Source organism: Arvicola amphibius, chromosome 1 (assembly GCF_903992535.2).
Source record: "Arvicola amphibius chromosome 1, mArvAmp1.2, whole genome shotgun sequence".
NCBI lineage: Eukaryota > Metazoa > Chordata > Mammalia > Rodentia > Cricetidae > Arvicola > Arvicola amphibius.
Window position 1 is genome coordinate 189917395 of NC_052047.1, and position 20174 is coordinate 189937568.

General features: G+C 39.7%; 1 protein-coding gene across 5 annotated transcripts in view; it reads right to left on the reverse strand.

Annotated features, from left to right (window-relative positions):
• The window catches only part of Sorcs1 (sortilin related VPS10 domain containing receptor 1), a 504706-nt gene that overhangs the window by 61759 nt on the left and 422773 nt on the right, over nucleotides 1-20174 (reverse strand). For all 5 annotated transcript variants that reach the window (XM_038329254.1, XM_038329237.1, XM_038329246.1 and 2 more), the window contains exon 18: nucleotides 8794-8965. In XM_038329254.1, the coding sequence (XP_038185182.1) occupies nucleotides 8794-8965 (172 nt within the window). The remainder of the gene's footprint in view (nucleotides 1-8793; nucleotides 8966-20174) is intronic.

Genomic DNA, 20174 nt, shown 5'->3' on the forward strand with positions numbered 1-20174 from the left:
TTCAGATAAATGCCTTCCAAATTAGTGTTGTTGAGTTCCTAAGACTGATTAGGCCCTTCCTGGTCACTGCGTGCCTGCCAGGCTTGTGCCGGATCTCTCTGCAGAGCTGAGTGATGGTAGTGGAAGTCTTCAGGCTCATTAGGTGTTCATTAGTGGTGTAGAGGCTATCCATCATGAAGGAGTCTACAAACAGAGATGCCACCTCTCATTGCATGCTTGGGTTTCAGGACAAAATACTTTTGACTGGCCTCTTAATATTTGGGCATAGCTGGAAATGTTTGACTTCTCAGATAAAATTTCATAGATTCTTCCATTTCCTTCCTAGGTTGGTACCTTGAACAATTTCTTCTTGGTTTTTAATGAAACAATAATGTGTTGTTTCAGTTATCAATAAAATAATTATTATTAATGAACTATTATGTGTGTGTATGCACACATGTGCTTGTGTAAATCATTCTTGACTTTGCCACAGTGAGTCACAATGGAAGTACCCTCATTTCTCTGCAATGCTGTTCCTAATGAGGGTCCTTCTTTATATGTTCGATAACTTTAAAAGCAACAGGAATTGGTTAGATGACAGTGGAATTTCTAATCAACCATAACAAAGTTATGGTTACAGAGTTGAGGAACACCAGATAAAAATGTTGTGGGACTCTGTTTGAATTATGTTACTAAGCTGTTCTGTCTTCTATGTTTTGAGGGTGACGTCATATACTATGTGCATGAAGAGGTTTCAATTCAATCTGATATAATCAAACTTAACAACATCCTGGCTTGGGTATATACTGAATACATAGGATTATGTAGGAGCATGGGCAATTTCTGCCATTGAATTCCTTCTGTCAGTAAGACATTCTCTTGTTTTCAACAGTGTTTGCATTGATACTCTTATGTTAGAATTAGGAGATGAACCAGTTCAGGATAAAAGAAGAGATTTTGTTTTCAGATGAAAGCTTTAAGATGCTAGGATACAAGTTGAGTTTAAGAATCTTTTCCTTTCAAGTTTGGGCATTATCTATATTCTCTTAAGGCAAGCAATCCAAATCCACACACAGTTATTGGATTTTTTTTTCTCCTACTGAGGTATTAGACCTTTGGAACACAGACACTGAAGTTGTAGCTCATGATGACAAAGTTTCTACTGCAGTGATACGCATGGCTTATTGAGAGATTTCAAAATGTTATTACAATATCATGCAACAGATTAGATTTATTTATGTGAATTTTCTCGTGCTTCCTACTTTGTATGATTGTACTGCTGTCCCAGTTAACTCAAAACATATGTTCTCACAACAGAGTCAATAACAAGCGGAAAGTACAAGCTAAAAAATTGGCACTTATCAAAATATTTATTGAAAAACAAAAAAAATGCATATGCAACTATCTGGGAAGACACTTGATTTCTCAATGGTTTGGTTGTCATGCACAGAAAATGGAGATTACATGGAGGGGATTTGTATGCAAGGTACTAAGTGCAAAGGAAGATCACCCTTAAGCCTAACTTCATAGAAGGAAAATAGGAAAGGTGAAGTATAATTTAACCATGTGACAGAAGCACAAGTTTTGGGTTAAATTTCAATACCAACATGAGGAGGTGAATCTTTCACTCGCTTCTGCATTAGCCATGACTGTGATGCTGTATCTGAAAGTAGCATGGACATCTGGGACTCTTGGGCACCTGAAAGTCTTACTGTTTCCCCAACATCAGAGGCATGACATAAATATCTATCTCTCTTGTTACAAAGCATGGTACTAGGTGTGGAGCAAGAGACAGGCACTATTTTCAGAGTAACTGGTATATTAGATTCAAGTAAGATATGAAATTCAAGAAATTGCCAGGCAAAAATTGATAGCTTGGGGGTGGGGGTAGGATGGGGGTAAGGGGAGATGGAGAGAGAGAAGTGAGAAGGGGAGGATGGGGAGAGCTTGGGGGAATGGGACAGTTGGGGTGGAGGAAGAGTAGATGTGGAATCAGGGTAGTATATATCTTAATTAAGGGAGCCATTTGAAGGTAGGCAAGAGATTGGACTCTAGAGGGGTTCCCAGGTGTCCAAGGAGATGTCCCCAGCTTGCTCCTTGAGCAGCTGAGGAGAGGGGGCCTGAACTGGCCTTTTACTATAACCACACTGATGATTACCTTGCATATCACCATAGAAACCTTCATCTGGAGTTGGATGGAGATAGAGACAGAGACCCACATTGGAGCACTGGACTGAGCTCCCAAGGTCCAAATGAGGAGCAGAAGGAGGGAGAACAAGAGCAAGGAAGTCAGGACCATGAGGGGTGCATCCATTCACCGAGACAATGGGACTGATCTAATGGGAGCTCACCAAGGCCAACTGGACTGGGACTGATGGAGCATGTGATCAAACCAGACTCTCTGAACGTGGCTGACAAGGAGGGCTGACTGTGAAGCCAAGGACAATGGCACTGGGTTTTGGTTCTACTGAATGTACTGGCTTTGTGGGAACCTAGTCTGTTTGGATCCTCACCTTCCTAGACCTGGATGGATGGGGGAGGAACTTGGACTTCCCACAGGTCAGGGAACCCTGACTGCTCCTTGGACTGGAGAGGGAGGGGTACGGGGTGGGTGGAGGGAAAGGGAAATGGGAGGAGGAAAGGAAGTGAAAATTTATAAAGTTATATAATTTAATAAAAAAAGAAATTTTGAGGAGGATATATAGGCCCATGTTTTACTTGTGTAGCAACATGTATTTTTTTTAATATGTAGGAGTCTTTTTTTAATTTTCATTTAAATTTGTTTTAGATAATGTCTCACTGAATAGTAACTAGCTGTGCTGTATTCCAGGCTGGCCTGGAAACCTCCACCTGTCTCTCTATTAAGTACAGATATTAAAGGTTTATGTCAGCATGCCTGATAATACTCATTTTTTTATTAAATGATAGTTCAATTTAGACTAATCTTTAATACATGCTCATGAACATTAAACTCCTTGGGTGCTTCTTTATCTTGTTTTTCATTAGCCTTTAGAACAAAGTGCACATTAATAAAGGCAAAATTATGCAAAATGGGGAAACCCAAGAGAAGAAATAGTATCTAGATTTGAAGGAATAACTTCCATAATCTGTGGATACTTTTTAAAAATCTAGAAGGATATTTTTGATAGCTTTGTTGAATCGTATGTTATATAACAACACGGGGGCAGCCACAGGCCAGTCTGGTTCTGATGCATGAGAACTTAGCTTTTCTTCTGTTTCCAGATCACTGTTGCTACCCACACCAGCCAAGGCTTATGAAATTGAAAAAGGCTTGGAAAATACATGAGGTTTTTAGCACCAAAATTCGTTCTTTGTACCTCAGGGAAGTGGTAAAATGGCAAAGCTTGAGTCTGGCTGTTGCTCTACTATTTAGTAAATGCATGATCCCAGGTAAGCAACTGTGCTTTTCTGTGCCTTCGATGAGGCTATCACCTCTCTGTGTAAGGCTCATGTGAGATCTTCTTGAAAAAACTCTGTGGGTGACTCGTACAAGCCAGAACAGTTTGTGCTCACTAAGTTTCTGACATCTGAATTGCTATCATTGTGTAGATGGGAATGCTCACTGGCTTCTCATTTATTCCTCATTGTTCGTCCCACAAATCACCCATACAGATGCACAAAATCAACAGGGAAAAAGTAAAGCTGAGGCTGTCATTAATTAGTACAGAAACTGATCATCATGTGTGAGGTCCCCAGGCTCTGCTGATCTGAGGTGAGTCATCTTCACTGTGTTTTCTGTCCAAGAAGACAGGAGTACGAGGGAGCTGTGTCTGGCAGCAGAAGGCAGCATATTTCATACCTGTTGTGCTTGCTCTGGGCTCTCATCTGGAATGGACTGACTTGGTAAATTTTTTTCTCATCTTGAGCACATCTCATAAACAAACTTTCCAACGCTTCCATGTCTTCAGTCTTCTATGAGATGCATGATGCTCTTGTTACACGGAAAGGGAGTGGCGTAGTCGAGACCCTGACTCCTAGCTCTGAACTGTGTTCTCTGTCATGATGAAAAACACAGAACCCGACCTAGACAGAAAGTTCTACTCCCTGAGCTTGGCTGTATTATGTTCATGTATCTGGAATGTAGCATAAATTCTGCCCTAGCCTAAGAACCTAATACTTCAAAAAGTTGTTATTCTGATGTCATAGTTAGTTTTTTGCTGCCTAAACATGTAAATAAGTTTAGGTTAGAGTAATGGTACTCCAAAATTCCAAGATAGGTTTTCTTTGCCAGTCTCAAGACACAAGCATAAACTATTGTATTTTGTATAAACATATATTTTTGATAAATAAAATATGTATTTAAATATTAAATATGCAAATTAAATTAATTTGTAAAAAGTAGGCATATCTATCTAGTACCAACAAATCAAGTAACAAAACTTCTCATATTGCCCAAATCCCGTCTGTCAGTTTACCGCCCACTCAACAAGAGTAATAATTAGTCTCCTTTTATCATCAGTTAGATGAAGGGGAAGCCCAGCCAATCACCTTGTTTGTAAGGCGCATCCCCCTTAGGCTAATATTTACTTATAAAATCTTGCGGGTGTGCGGCCAGCCCGCTCTTTGTTTTCCTGTGCTCCTCGCTGGAACCTTGGCTTTTGTAAGTTCCCTTTTCTTTCCTTTATTAAAGCTGAATATTATATATTAAAGCTAGTCTGGTTAATTATAACTGCCAATCAACCACGCCCCTTCAGTTAGTCTTAGCTTTCTCTGCAGCCTTATTTAATGTAATAATGCTACATTTATTAATTATTAAGTTTCTAAAATTAAAATATAATTGCATCATTCTTCCTTCCATTTTTCTTTCTGCTTTTACCATGCATCCTCTTTTGTTCTTTCTAGAATTTTTTTTATTTTTTTATTTTTATTTTATTTTATTTTATTTTGGTTTTTCGAGACAGGGTTTCCCTGTAGTTTCTAGAGCCTGTCCTGGAACTAGCTCTTGTAGACCAGGCTGGCCTCGAACTCAGATTCTTTCTAGAATTTATGCTCTTTTTCTATAATTGCTCACACACAGAAACACATACACACAGACACGCACAAACACATACAAACACACACTCCTAAATTTATAAATATAATCAACTAAGAAAGGCACAAATAGATATGATAACATGGAAATGGGAGACAACCAACCTTCAATAAAGAACTACAGGAAACTAAGGAATACTGACAGCAGGAAGAATATTCTTCCCCAGGAAAGAGTACCCCTCTAATAGTTTACTCAAACCAAGAAATCAGCCCTGAAGTTATACGCTATGGAACAATCTCTTTGTACACTGCGAATACGTCTTACTCTCATTGATTAATAAAGAGCTGACAGGCCTATAGCGAGGCAGGAAAAGGTTAGGCAGTATTTGTGGACAAAAAGGGGGTTGGGGGATGGCAGAGTCACCAGGAGAGGTAGAGAAAAGCAAGATGAATATGGTGTGCTGGAAAAAGGTCCTGGCACATAATAGAGCATAGCTAAGAAATATGAGTTAATTTAAGTTGTATGAGCTAGCTAGTAACAGGCCTAAGCTATTTGCTGAGCATTTATACTTAATAAATTCTCAGTGAGGTGTTTGAGAGCTGGCTAGTGGGGCAGAAAACTCCACCTACAGTCATATACATACACAAATTATTTTTTTCCTATCTTACTTCTAAAGCTAATTATTGGAATGGGATTCATCCCCAAGTATCTGTCCATAACTTCAGTTTGTTCTTTTTTACTATGACACACTATTCCACTATGTAAATATGCTATACATATCCTATTATATTACATATATTGTATATGCATTTTACATATTTCCTGGCAAATATGTGAATGAACTAATGATTAATATAGTAGTTTCTCCTAATTAGAAGAGATTACCTTTCAAATTCTCACATCAGCCTGAAATAGAAGATCCCAGATAGTTTACATGGATAGGAGAAATGCTACTTGGCCTAAAATAATTCATGATTTTCTAATTTCAATGAATAATTTCCAAGAATAAGATATAGGGCTGGAGGGATGGCTCAAAGGTTAAGAGCACTGGCTGAGCTTCCAGAAGTCCTGAGTTCAATTCCTAGAACCCACATGGTAGCTCACAACCATCTACTATGAGTTCTGGTGCCCTCTTCTACCATACAGGCATGCATGCAGGCAGAATACTGTGTATATAATAAATAAATAAATAAATAAATAAATCTTTTTTAAAAATTAAAGAATCAGTTCATAGAAGCCTAGGAACAGTTAAGTGCAATGACTTGGAAAGATTAAGCTAAAATACTTATGATTTTGTTACACACACATACTCCTAAATATATATACTACCAATCATATAAAAAGAATAAACTAAATTTGTATGTTACTTGTATGTACAATTAAAGAAGCAGAGGTCACAAATTTCACTGTGAGTAAGGAAGGAGCACATGGGTTGGGTTTGAGGGAGGAAGGGAGAATGATGTAATTACAATCTCAAAAATAATGGCAATTATAAGAAAAAATACTTACAGTTTTGATTAAACATGGCAACACAATCGTAACTCCTTCATCTTCCTCTCCTGTCACACTCCAAATCTTCTGGATTTGCTTTTCCCACTCCCATTCCTTTTCCTGCTTTTTTGCTTTACTAGAAAGACTGTGTGTAACTGTATTTCTTTTTTTTCCAGTTTATTTATTTTTTATTAAAAATTGCCATCTCCTCCCCTCCTCCTCCCCCTTCCCTCCCCTCCCCTCCACCCACACCCCCACTCCCTCCCTCTTGAGGCCAAACAGCCATCAGGGTTCTCTACACTATGTTGAGTCCAAGGTCCTCCCAACTCCCCCCAGGTCCAGGAAGGTGAGCAACCAAACTGACAAGGCTCACACAGAGCCCGTCCATGTCGTAGAGACCAAGCCCATCGCCATTGTCCTTGGCTCCTCGGTCAGCCTCCACCATCAGCCACCCTCAGAGAGTCCGATTTGGTCGCATGTTCCATCAGTCCCATTCCAAGTGGACTTGGTGGTCTCCCATTAGTTCTGTCCTGCCGTCTCAAAACAATGACATCTTGAATTTTGCATGCAAATGGAGGGAAATAGAAAACACCATCCTGAGTGAGGTAACCCAGGCCCAAAAAGATGAACATGGGATGTACTCACTCATAATTGGGTTCTAGCCATAAATAAAGGACATCGAGCCTATAATTCGTAAAAATCCTAGAGAAGCTATATAAGAAGGTGAACCCAAAGAAAAACATATAGTTATCCTCCTGGATACTGGAAGTAGACAAGATTGCCGGACAAAAAATGGGAACATAGGGGTGGGGTGGGATGGGGGGAGGGGGGATGGGGCGAGAAAAGTGTGAAGTGGAGGATGGGAAGAGCTTGGGGGAATAGGATGGTTGGGATATAGGAAGGGTGAATATGGGAACAAGGAATTATATATCTTACTTAAGGGAGCCATTCTAGGGTTGGCAGAGGCTTGACTCTAGAGGGGTTCCCAGGTGTCCAGGAAGACGCCCCCAGCTAGGTCCTTGGGCAGCTGAGGAGAGGGTGCCAGAAATGTCCAGATCCTATTGCCATACTCATGAATATCTTGCATATCACCATAGAACCTTCACCTGGCATTGGATGGAGAAAATGACAGAGCCCCACATAGGAGCACCGGACTGAGCTCCCAAAGTTCTGATGAGGACTGGATGGAGAGAGATCATGAGTAACTGTATTTCTTATGAATGAGTAGTCTTTTCTGTTTCTTTCTTCAAGACAAGGTTTCTCTGTGTAACAGCTCTGGCTGTCCTGGAAGTTGTTTTGTAGACCAAGCTGGCCTTGAACTCACTGAGATCCACCTGCCTCTGCCTCCCAAGTGCTGGGATTAAAGATGTGTGCCATCACTGACTGGCATAAGTGAGTATTATTAAATTCCACCACATACAACTGAACAAAAATGTGCATATGTGGCCATGTATATGCCAGGCAACTCAGGTATGTTAAAGACTAAGGGCCACTGGCTTCTTGGAAGGGAAGGCTGGAAGCCAACCCTGTGCACTTTGGTGTTGATTTCATTGCTTTCATTTTAAAATCCTGTTATCTTCAGTCGAATGCTGGCTGAACTTAATATGCAGAAATGTGATTGCAGACATGATGATAGTCCCTAGTGTAATAACTAAGGTCATGTATTTAACATACTTAATCTTAAAAAACATCTACCTCATTCCAAGATGACAAGTTTGCCGTCGCACATTTCTAAGGACATAGAACACATTTTTCTTCAATTCTCCACCCACATAGTCATACGTTTCAGACAAACACATTTGTCAAAGAGTAATCAGTGCTCATAATGATATCCTCATTGTATTACCAAGATACAAAGTCCCAACTGTCAAAGACGTTATACTAATGTATACCTTAGTGCTCTATTTGATCAGTATATTTCACCAGCCTGTTGCTTTTGGAAAGAAAAGCAATGGTGTCAGGCTGCAAGAGGCAGAAGCACAGACTTTTTTCACTTGATCAAGTCTTTGTATTTAATTATGCTGGGGAAACCATTCACACAATTTGAGAATGTATTACCCTAACAATTCCAATAAGGAAGAGTTAAATCCAAAGAGAACCACGGATATAAAGGAGTGAAAACCAATTTGCCATAAATGCAAAGAAACTGGAGAATGTGTCCTGGAAAGAGAGACGGCAACAGCAGACCAGGAAGCCAAAAGTAGAATAAGATAACACAAATACTGCAACTAAAACTTGAGAATGTGAGCAAGGATATTTCAACAAAGCCATGATTTTGTCGGAATATCGCGTGTCCTACAAAGCATCGGACAGACAGGAGTCAGCCTTACCTCTTCCAACTGTACCATGAGCGTGACATTGTGTCCCTGTTCTGCTGTCAGTTTCCCGTCTGCAGTGACGATCCGGAGCCCTCGAGGGGCCTTCCCTGGGCACTTCTGTGGTTTGGCAGTATACTGCTCTCTCACTCCATCCGTGCAGTTATTGGAGACCACTTTCCTATACCTACGTGCAGAAATTCACAAGTCATACATCAGGTCATGTAATTACTACTCAAATTTTAAACTAGACCTATAGTGTAGCATGAGGACCAATAACCTCCTAACTGCCTACCTTTCATGTTGTCAGCAGTACTTGAGATGATTCATATAAAGTACCTGTTACTGTTTGAATGTATAATGTCCTCCATAGGCTCATTTGTGAGAACATATGGTACCCAGCTGGTGACCCTGCTTTGAGAGGTGGAAGAACTTTTGTGCAGGGGGTCTAGCTGGCAAACTATCACTGAGGATGAGTCTTAAAGTGGATGGATCCCTTGGTTTCTTGATCAGTTAAGATGCAAACGAGCTGCATTGCAAGCTCCTATTGTCATTTATTCCCTGACATGAAGAACTGAATCTCTCAACCTGTGAACGAAAACAATACTCTCCTACCTTAAGTTGGTTTTGTTTCATATTTTGCCACAAAGACAAAGAAAGTAATGGATGTGACATCTAGCACCAGAAAAAAACAGATCAAGAAAAACCCGTCTCTCTGAATGTGGCCAACAGCGGGGGCTGACTGAGAAGCAAAGGACATTGGCGCTGGGCTCTGATTCTTCTGCATGGACGGGCTCTGTGGGAGCCTTCTCAGCTTGGTCGATCACCTTCCTGGACCTGGGGGGAGTTGGGAGGACCTTGGACTTAGCATAGAGTGGGGAACCCTGATGGCTCCTTGGCCTTGAGAGGGAGGGAGGGGAGGTATGGGTGGAGGGAAGGGGAGGGAAGGGGGAGAAGGAGGGGTGGGAAGGGGGAGGAGGAGCGGAGGGAGGGGGAGGAGGAGGGAAGGAGATGGAAATTTTTAAATATAAAAAAAAAATAAACCATGAGAAAGAAAAAAAAGAAATACTACCTATAATTAGCATTTTCATAGACTTTTAAAAACTATGTCTTTATTTTGTGTATGTGTGTGTACATGGACACCCACAAACAAGCAGACTCCTAGGGAAGCCAGCAGAGGGCACTGCATCTCCTGGAACTGAAGTAACAGCTCATTGTGCACCAACTCTCTAGCCTGCTATAATTTCTTTTAGACATCAACTCAACAGATCTTTCCTTCGCTGGGAGCTATGAGATATGCATAGAGGTGAAAGACTTAGTCTCTTGGATCACTGTTAATAATCAGTTGAAAATACATAGAGATAATTTAGATGATAATTCAAATATCACATAATTGTGGGTTAGAAAAAGCACCAAGATTGTCCTCTTTTGCCCCTTGTATACATATACTAGGACACCTGGTGAAACATTTATGATGGCAGATAGTAACTAAAATCCAGAACTGGTATTCTTTTTTCCCTATAAATGAAGGTTAATTTATAAATTAAGCATAACAAGCTAAAACAAAACCTAATGGCAAAGTAAATACCTAAAATAAAGACTGTCATAAAATTTGTGTGAGTTTGGGTTTTCTCTCAAAATATTGCATTCACACCTTTGATGATGATGTAAAAAGATGTTATCTTTATAAGAAGAGATGAAATTAATAGTATGATACAGACATGGAGACGCATGCAGAGCTGGGTAAGCATTCATTCTAGAATGCAACACATGAACCATTTATCCCTGTGATTTTTCCATCCAGATTGTAGTAGTTGACCCTGGGCAGCTAAATGTGTGGAATGTAAAGATATGGATGGGAGAAAATAAGGATAAATGTGTATATCGTAAGATTATTCGCAAGTCAGAGAAAGCATAGATTACTATGGGTATGTGACTCAAACTGAAGCTAAGGGTACAGTAGCTGCAAAAACAGGAAAAGATGGCAAAATTCGGTAAAATGTGCTCATTCTTTCACGAATATCAATTCTCATTAAGCCTGGAAGCCGTATTCTGAAGATGATTAAACATCTTCAGACTGAGTAAACCTATACTATTGCCTTCATTCTTTGTTTAACCTCAGCAGAAACAATGGATCACTTTACAAACTTATTTTATGCAATTCATTCTATCTGTGGTAAATTAAATTATGATTTTAGGACAGCAACCTTAAGAATTCTGAGGTTCTATATCACCCACTGCCGTGTGTGCAATGAGTCATTTAAGCATGTATGTATCTGATTTTCCAAACTCTCCTTTGTAGGGTAAATGCAGAGTTCAAGTTAGAAGCTGTTTTACCCAGTTTCCAATTATTTTAGACCAAAGATTAGATAATAAATTTTGAGACTGGCCTAGACAACTTGTAAAAGAATGAACAAAGTTTGTTAAAGTCTATTCATTACATCACTGGTGGTGGACTGGATTTGCCTGCAGGCGCTTTTCTAAATCCATTGATACCTAGCAAGCATGCTTTCCTCTATGGGCAAGGCTCCGGACTGACTACTTAAAACTAGGACTGAGAAATAAATAAGATGCTTTTTTGTTGAAGATCTTCATATACTATGAATTAAGACTAAGTAGATAACTAATACTTAATTTACTTTGTAGTATAGGTACAAGATCAGATGAATTAAAGCAAAAAGAATAAATTAGTAAGTGTTGATGAACTATTGCTATTAAAAAATATGACTTCACCTTCCCACTTCCAACCTGTAGGGCATCCAACCAGCCTCGGGATATGTTGAAATATAAGCCACTACTTAATGCTCTCTATAAGCATTCTGCCTCCTTTCTGCCTCTCTGGACTCTGTCTCCCAAGCAGACTCATTTGACTCCAGCAAACCTTGCTCACTAATCCCTTAGGAAGCATTGGTTCATTCCTCCATGCTCTATGTGCTACCCAGAGCTCAGCCATCCTTTACAGTGAAGCTTACCTCTCACTCTCTCAAAAACAAAATTTCTTGACTAGAATGGGAAAATAGCAACAAAAAACAGATTCACATTTCAGAATTCTTCCTGTGCTCTGATTATGACACAGGCTCTCTGCATGATTTTCTTCATTTATTTTCACATATCCTTAGTGAGGAAGCCATTACTATCATTCCCAATATATAGATAGAAAGTTGAGACTTAGAAGAATTAACTAACATTCTCAATATCTCACAGCCAGAATCATGGATCATTGGTCACATGAGCTTATTCTTTCTGTTCTGCTATATTTCAGTGTCTCTTTAAATGGAGTGAAATTGCCCTTCTGACCACGTAAGTCTTAAGGGATTATTTACATGCTGGAATCCTTCACATGATTTTCTTCCTGTCTGTGACTTTCAAGTGTAAGCTCCTTAATGACATCATTGTATTTCAGATAAATGCAAGCCTAGGCAACAGGGGGTGCACTCTGGCATAACTGTTGCAGCTTAAATGTTGAAAGTGCCTGCCAGACAATGGCTCAAATACCTCCTCCAATGATAAAGGTGTGTGGATTCTATCATCTACTAATTATCCAGTACCTAAAGGTTTAACATCTAGACCAACAGAAGAAACCCAAACCCTTCCATTAGCATTATGATCACTGTTCATCTGGGTAGTGTATTGTCATGTCTCAGGATTGTGAATATCAGTCCAGTGTAGGTGTTTATGACTAAACATCGGAAGAGAGAAAGAGAGAGAGAGAGAGAGAGAGAGAGAGAGAGAGAGAGAGAGAGAGAGAGAGAGAATCATGGCAGGTAAGAAAGATTGAAGAAAACAGTGTAAAGAAAGAAACTCAAGTGTAGGTGTTGGAAACTGCTAGCATTTTGGTACCAGCAAAGAGGCGAAGACATTGGTTAGCAAGGCCGTCTGGTATAATTATGGCCTTTCAGAGTGTGTAACGGCATCAAAGCTGCCTGCATGTTTCTGCAGTATAGCTCTGCGCAAATGGAAGGTGGTCAGGATTCTTGATTGCTTAGTATCTAAACACACCTGTGGCTCTGCCTTGGCAAGCAGCTAGAGAAGCCTGGGCTCTTTATCATCCATCATTGGCATCATCAGAGAGAGTGTTCTTCCTTTGTTTGCTGCTGTTCTGACCAATCACCACTCGGGCTTTCCCAAATCCTGTAGCTACAGGGCTCTGCTTAAATCCAAAGCACGAATCCAACCCTCTGGGAATCTGCCACTAAGAGGACTATTGGCAATTTTTCTTTTTAATGCTCATTAAAATCCCTTCTGAAACCATTTTATATCTTGGATGAAAATGGCATCACATTAGCCCTACCAGACCTGTCCCTGAAATTTAGAAGAAAATTGTGCAGAAATACAGAGTTAATTTACTCAAGTCAGCACACACCTGCCTTTTGCATCACAGAATGGTTCTATTTTCATCTCAGCAGCTGTCCCTGGGTCTGAGTTACATAAATGAATAATGCATTTAATATGTTATTAAATGGGACTGCTACCTCCATAATAACAAGGCAACTTATGATTATGTTGGACCTGAGGTCTGAATATTACAGGGATGCATTTAGTTGGTAAAGCATTCTTCAATCTGCCACAAAGAAAAGTGCTTTGTAATGGCAAGGGAGTCTTTTTACAATTACTGAAAAGGAAACATTCCGTAAATGCGCCTTTGATATTACCTGTGGCTCATCAGTAGACACTGTCTTATTACTCCAACAGCCCCCGTTCCAGCTATTCTCTTCCTTCCCATCTTATATGCCTTCCTAACCTTCTACTTTGTACTCATACTTTCTTTGATTTTACTTTCTATGCTGCCCGACAGTCTTTAAAAAATGCCTTATATTTTCTTTGTGAAACTAAACTGGAAAGAAACAGTAAAAGCAGCTATATTCCTTGATGTTTCAATTTAGTATTTGTCCTCTGAGCTTGTGGTGATGTTATTGAACTTCAGACGACTACAGGCATTCGCTGTATAATAAGATGACATTATTGCCTAATCTTGGCATATCTTAATTCAGTATGTCTTTATTTTTAAAAATCTATTTTTAATTGAAAAACTTTATATTTAAGGACTGTAATATTATGCTCTAATCTGTGTAGACACGATAGAAAGATAATCAAGTTAATAGCTATGTCCATTATTTCAGTAGCATAAATAATCTTCTGTGGCAGGAATGTCAAAACAGAGGATCTTCTTTTCAATGTTTATATCCACTGGCAAATGCTATGCTCACCTTTCATCAGGGAAGACCCCCTTTGTCCACAATGAACACATGTGACTGGGAGGCCGACTCGTGGATAACTAGGTGCTAGGAATAAGTGGCAGATGAGTGCTTGGCCCTACACTAGACCTTTGTGATAGTCCTGTAAGTACCAGAGAATGCTGTAGAAGAGGGAATAATGTTAAGAGCTAGAAGATAGACAGGACTTCAAAATGCTATTTTCACAGAAAACACATCCACCTAAATCACTAACTCTCTTAGCTTCTGGTGCCTGAACTGTGTCTGCACAAAAACTGGGCATATCAACACTTGGATATGACTGGAGGAGATGCACTGAAGGTCCTAGCTCTCACTGCTAAGCTAATAACAACTGAGAGATTCGGGAAAAGAGTTGGTCATGGTTTTCCAATGAAAACCTACTGATGGTCCAATAGACTCTATTGCATAGTTCCAGTCCAGTGGCCATTCAGATAGATGATCATGGTTAAACTAAATGGGTCATGTATAAATCTCAAAAGTTATGAATTTGAGAAGGGGAATTTTCCGAGTCCACAGATGTATATTCATTCTACCTTGACCAAAAGTCAGAGAGTTCAAGCCTATTTTTGGTCCCTCCAGGTTATGACAGGGGATTTGACCCAGGGTGTGGTTACCTACAGGATGCTTGGCCTAGGGTGTGGTGGCTGCAAAATCACTAAAAATGTCTGTTCAAGATGTTCATATTCCAAAATAATAAATAAGTAAGGTTGAGGTTCAAAATAAAGGTCCATAATCTGACCTTCCCTTGGTTTTTCTAGTTTTGGCTCTCTCTGTGGCACAGAGTACTTCCTATGCTAGGCCGTACGAATGCTACCTGACTTTTTTACCTATGCTGCTCATTCTGAGCAGGATACTCTTTCCTCCTATCATTATGTGACTAGGTCTTTAAACTTCAGCCTTGACGCCATGCTTTTCTGTGACTTTCTATTCCTTCGCAGTATTTATCCCATGTAAGGATCAAAGTAGACCTGTAGTTCTAGGTCTTCTTGTGCCCTAGGTGGGCTATCACTGAACTATCACAATGGCTACAATGGCACACACAGTGAGAAAACAAAAGTTTCGATTACTGGGTTGTGTTTGTGCCTTTGCTTGCAAGGGTGACTCTGGACTTATTCCAGCAGGGAAAAGAGCAAGCATTAGGTGATGAGTAGAAGCTATGGAAAAGGCTTGAAATATTCACAGACTTCAGGAGGGTAGGTATGCAATGAGCAACAGGTACAAGTTCATGTCTACAAATAAAGGGATATATAGAATCACAGATCGTTGGCATCAGGGATTTGCAGCTACAGAAGCATGACTTAGTAACCAGGACTGAAACTGCTTATTTCATCCCCACATTTAGGGAGAATGAAGGAAAGACAGTGTGGTGAGGACACAGACTGTCTGTTTCTTTGTGAGTATGGAATGTAGCTGGCTCCCAGGATAGCATTGTCAGTATGCATATGGAACCAAGGATGGGCATTTGTGCTTTAAATAGTACGTAATGTGACAAAGCATCCCTAGGCATGGAAATGTGCCTACAAGTTAACAATGATCATACATAGCAGCCAAGGCTTCTCTATTCAGAAGGAATGGCCTTCCATGGATAACTACGCAGGTTTTTATGTTCACGTTATTGTTTGTTTGTTTTATCAATGTAAAAACTCCCAGGGCTTTTCCTTTAAACCAAGTATTCGGACACAAGAACTGACAGCTGGATATGAGTCATTGCCTGGTCTAGGTGGACAGTTAGTTTTACTTGTATTAAATGGTGTAAAAGCACAACTCAATTTGAAAAGTAAATGGAATATAGCTGAATTCTGGAGACAGTTTTGATGAAATAGTTTATATGGACACACTTAACTAAATGATTTCCTGGAAACAGTCTTGAGTGGGACTCTCTGAATCCACCAACTGAGTCAATTTGTACAGCTAAATCTGATAATGTTTTCCTTCCTGTTAAGCATACACAGACCAAATTTTACTTTTGAATCGTCTCAACCAGTCATTGAACTGCCCGTGATGAAGATATCTCAAAATACCTACTACAGTACATTATTTTCCCTATCAGGGAAAGGAGGGACAGATTATGGAGATGCAGAAGGTCACACAATGAAGAGCTAGCAATTCCACAGTGTCATAACACCTGTGAGGGAATCTGTAATCTCAGTGTAATTGGGGTGGGTAGGAGCAGTCATGTGGAAGAGTAGGTCTCTGCAATGGGAACATGCCCATTATCTATTTCCCACTAAAAGATAAAACACCTCATCTAAGAGACAACTTCATAGGAGGTAACAATTATTTTGTATCCACTGTGAGACAACAGGAGTCTTGGCTAGAAAACAGGGACACTGGCTCCTGCAGGGATCAGTCTGTAAATAATGCAAGTGATTTCCTATCTGTAGACTTTCAACGTATGTACCGCTTTTAAGGCTAATTATTCTCCTTGATGCACACTGGCAAGTCTTATAGAGTGTAGATCAGACAGCACATCAGGATCCTCACAGGCCACCAGGAACAGTCAGCTGGGAAGAACCTGAATTCCCCCACAATGAGACTAGAAATAGAAATCACATGGGAATAGCAGATTACCCAAGGTCTGTGTCTATGGCTGGTGAAGAGATATTTATAACTATCGTATTTTTAAAACATCTCAGTATATGGTAATGCTATGGAAGTTATTCTTTTACTTGAATCTATAAGTGATATTTTATTTATGGACCTACTAAATGTTTTTACATAGATACTCCACTTAAGTTATTTTAAGTGAATCTCTTGAGTAAAGATCCTTATCACGTATTAATCAACTAACCACGAACAACAGTGTCTGAATATTACTCCATGAGGGATTCACATCTCCTAAAAAGAAATTCCACAGACAGAGATTTCTCTATGCATTCTTTTGAACACAGCTAGGAACATCCCCAACTGAATAAGAAGAATAAATCAGTCTCTTAAGAAAACTGCCTAGTCTTCTTAGAATAAACTGACTCCATCTCTACTGTAACATGAAATAAGCAATGTCCTAGTTAATTTAGCAACTTAAATTTTCAGTATGCTTCTTGTTTCCAGAGAGTATAAACACCACATATAACCAAATAAGCTTGTGCATTTACAACTTGAGATATATAGAAACATTACTGGAGAGAAACCAAAAGGGCAGGGGAGGTTTTAGAGCTATCTGATTATTTACATGGTATAAAATAAACCATGAATGTGGCTTTCATATTGTTTGAGAAAAGAAGAAACTTTCTCAATTATCAAGCAAGCTAGTCATCAGTCTGGGAGCTTCTGTTTTGCTGTGTGTAGAATATCACATCCTTATCTGGAGACTTTATTACAGTGTGTGGCACATCACTTCCTAGTCACATGGCTTTATTGGTCTTTGGAGATCCCAATTTCTGGTTTACAGATAAGAAATGTTGATTAAATATGTATTTGACATAAACCCTACAGGGGCCATTAAGGATCATGCAGGCCTAGATTCAACATTCACAATAAGTAAAAGGTTTTCTTCTCTCTTTTTTAATCCCCCACCTCAAAAAAAATGATTAACTGATAGCAATAGGTGTGATCTGTATTTCACAAAGTAATGGCTGTGTCTTGGTGTTTAGGCTACATGTTCTCTGTACAGTACCACATTTAATTGCAAGCTAAATATAAAAAGGAAATTTCCATAGGTTAAGAAACCGAGGCACAAAGAAACAAACTGTAGGCTAAAGATCAGCTGCAGATGGCAAGACACCCCTCTTTTGAACTAAATACAACTTCTTCAAACATATTTAACACAGTGAACCTTAGGCAGAAAACCTGTTTCAGCCTCATTGCTTGAATTCTGGCTATGATGTGTAAAAGTTGTAAGGGCAAAAGAAGAAAGGTAGAGGGAGCCAACAGTGGGAAACACAGCAGAGAGTTGCACCGTGTGTGGACGTTAGAAATCCTGACATCTCCTGACCAAACCACAAAGATGGGAGACTCCTAGGCACAGTGCAGCTTTCACTTGTTTACTTCACATTACAACTGTCTCCTCTAGATGCTGTCTATCTGCTGCAAGAGAAAAATGTGAGTCCATTCATGTCGACACAGGCAAGTTGATAAAAAAGTTCCTATCTCCCCAAAATAACAGTTTTATTGGGCATAAGAATATCCTATGCTGAAACTTTCTATCCTGGTGAGGTGGGTCTACCTGGGAACAGTGCTATATATACAAAGTAATGAGCTTTTTTTCTAAAAGCAGACTAACTATTTATACAGAAAACCATTTACAAATAAATCAATAAGGAGCATAGAGTTCACTTCATGCTTCTGAATGTGCTCTCAGAGGTGGGGTGCTCATAGATTTGTTAGTTAGCCTTAGCTGTGATTAACCTTTAACTAGAAGACCTCACTCCACTCACATTCTGACTATATGTCTGCACTCTATGTTCTACAACTAGATAGAGTAGGTTATCTAGGAAGCAGCAGGTAGGCCAGTATGCTCTGTCAGGCTACTCTTACAGTCTTGAGTCTTCAGCATTTCATCCTGCAGTTATAACACTGACTAGGGCTGACAACACGGGTTAAAGGTGGCATTGGAGAGAATGTCAGCTTGGTTACTTAATTCTAAAACTCTTCTAAACAACAGTGTAAATAGAAAATAACTCCTGTGGATCTTGCCACCAGGGTCAGTCCTATTGTTTACTTAGTCTGAACTGACTGTCTGCGTTCAGTGCGCTGGCACCCAGTTCGCGAGATTCAGGCAAGGGGCACAAGGTTAAAATACACAAAGACTCACACAGACAGAGAGACAGCGACATGGGTCATCCTTGAATTCCCCAAGAATGTCCCCTTTATTGTGTTCAGGGGGCAGATTATATAGAGATAGCCACGTCCCAGCCAAACCCACCAGAAACCACTCTCCTGCCATCAGGAGCTCCTGAAGGTCTCTGCTCAGAGCAGCTGTAGGCACTCAGATCAGGGGATTACAAGAAATTCAGGATCTGGGGTCTCACTGCTCCCAACAGATCTTGCCACCAGGGTCAGTCCGATTGTTTACTTAGTCTGAACTGACCTTTTTCAACTGCTCAACTGGGAAGAAAACTGTAATTCCCTCTCATTGCAGTTTGGCTTGGCAAAATCCACTGGCATCAGATTTTCAAGAAGATGGTAGTTGATTAACGTGAATCTCTAGTCTGTGGGATTCCTGGGCAGCATGTGAGCAGGACCTACTTTTTTCATCTTAGTGAGAGAAACATTGGCAGTGCCTGATATGGGAACCTAAGAGGAACCAGTTTACTAAATGTAATTTTCTCTGCAAGCTAGAAGAAATACTTTCAATTAAGAAAAGAAACCCTGATTATCTTGGAGTGGTTTTTAACAACAAGGGTAAAGACTGTTAATTGTAACTTTGTTTATAATGGGAGGGAAAAAAACAACAAAAAAGAATAGCCCAACTGTCCATGTTAAAAAAAAAAAAAGCAGCTAATTACATAATCCATTAGTATTTAGAAGAATGGAATAAAAAGCACCCCAGTCTGTTCAGACTTAGAACAATGCTTAAGATATATTTTTGAATGAAAAAGGAAAATTAAAGAACAACATAGCTAGAAGCAAATAGTATATAAAAAAAGCCTTCCAAGTTGATTTTATGGATTTTTCTTGAAGTAATTAATTGTTGGAAAAAAATGCCAAGAAGTGTGTAGAAAACTGCATACCATACAGATCACAGTTGCATGAGAAATAGGGCCAGGAGTGGGGTGAGGAAGTAAGTTGGACTTTTAGATATAGGAATCATATATGTATATTTTTTCTAAAATTAAATATGTAAATCAAAAGCTTAAATGTCTGGGCTGGAAAAACAGCATGGTATACAAGCGTGAGGAAGTACCGGCGTTCAGAATCCCAGCGCACACGTGAAAAGCTAAGCATGACAGAACATAGCTGAACTCGTAGGGTGGAGGCAGACAAATCCATGAAGCTCATTGGCCAACTAGTATAGCTGGATTGGTGAGTTCTAGATTCATTCAGAGATCCTGTCTCAAAAAATTTCAGCAAGAAGCAATTGAGAAAGACACGTGAGTTTAACCCCTGGCCCCCAAACACACATATATGTCTATCACCTGCAAATACACACATACATGTCACACAAATACACAGACACATGCTTGTGAAATGTTTAATTGCAGTAATATGGTGACAAGAAAC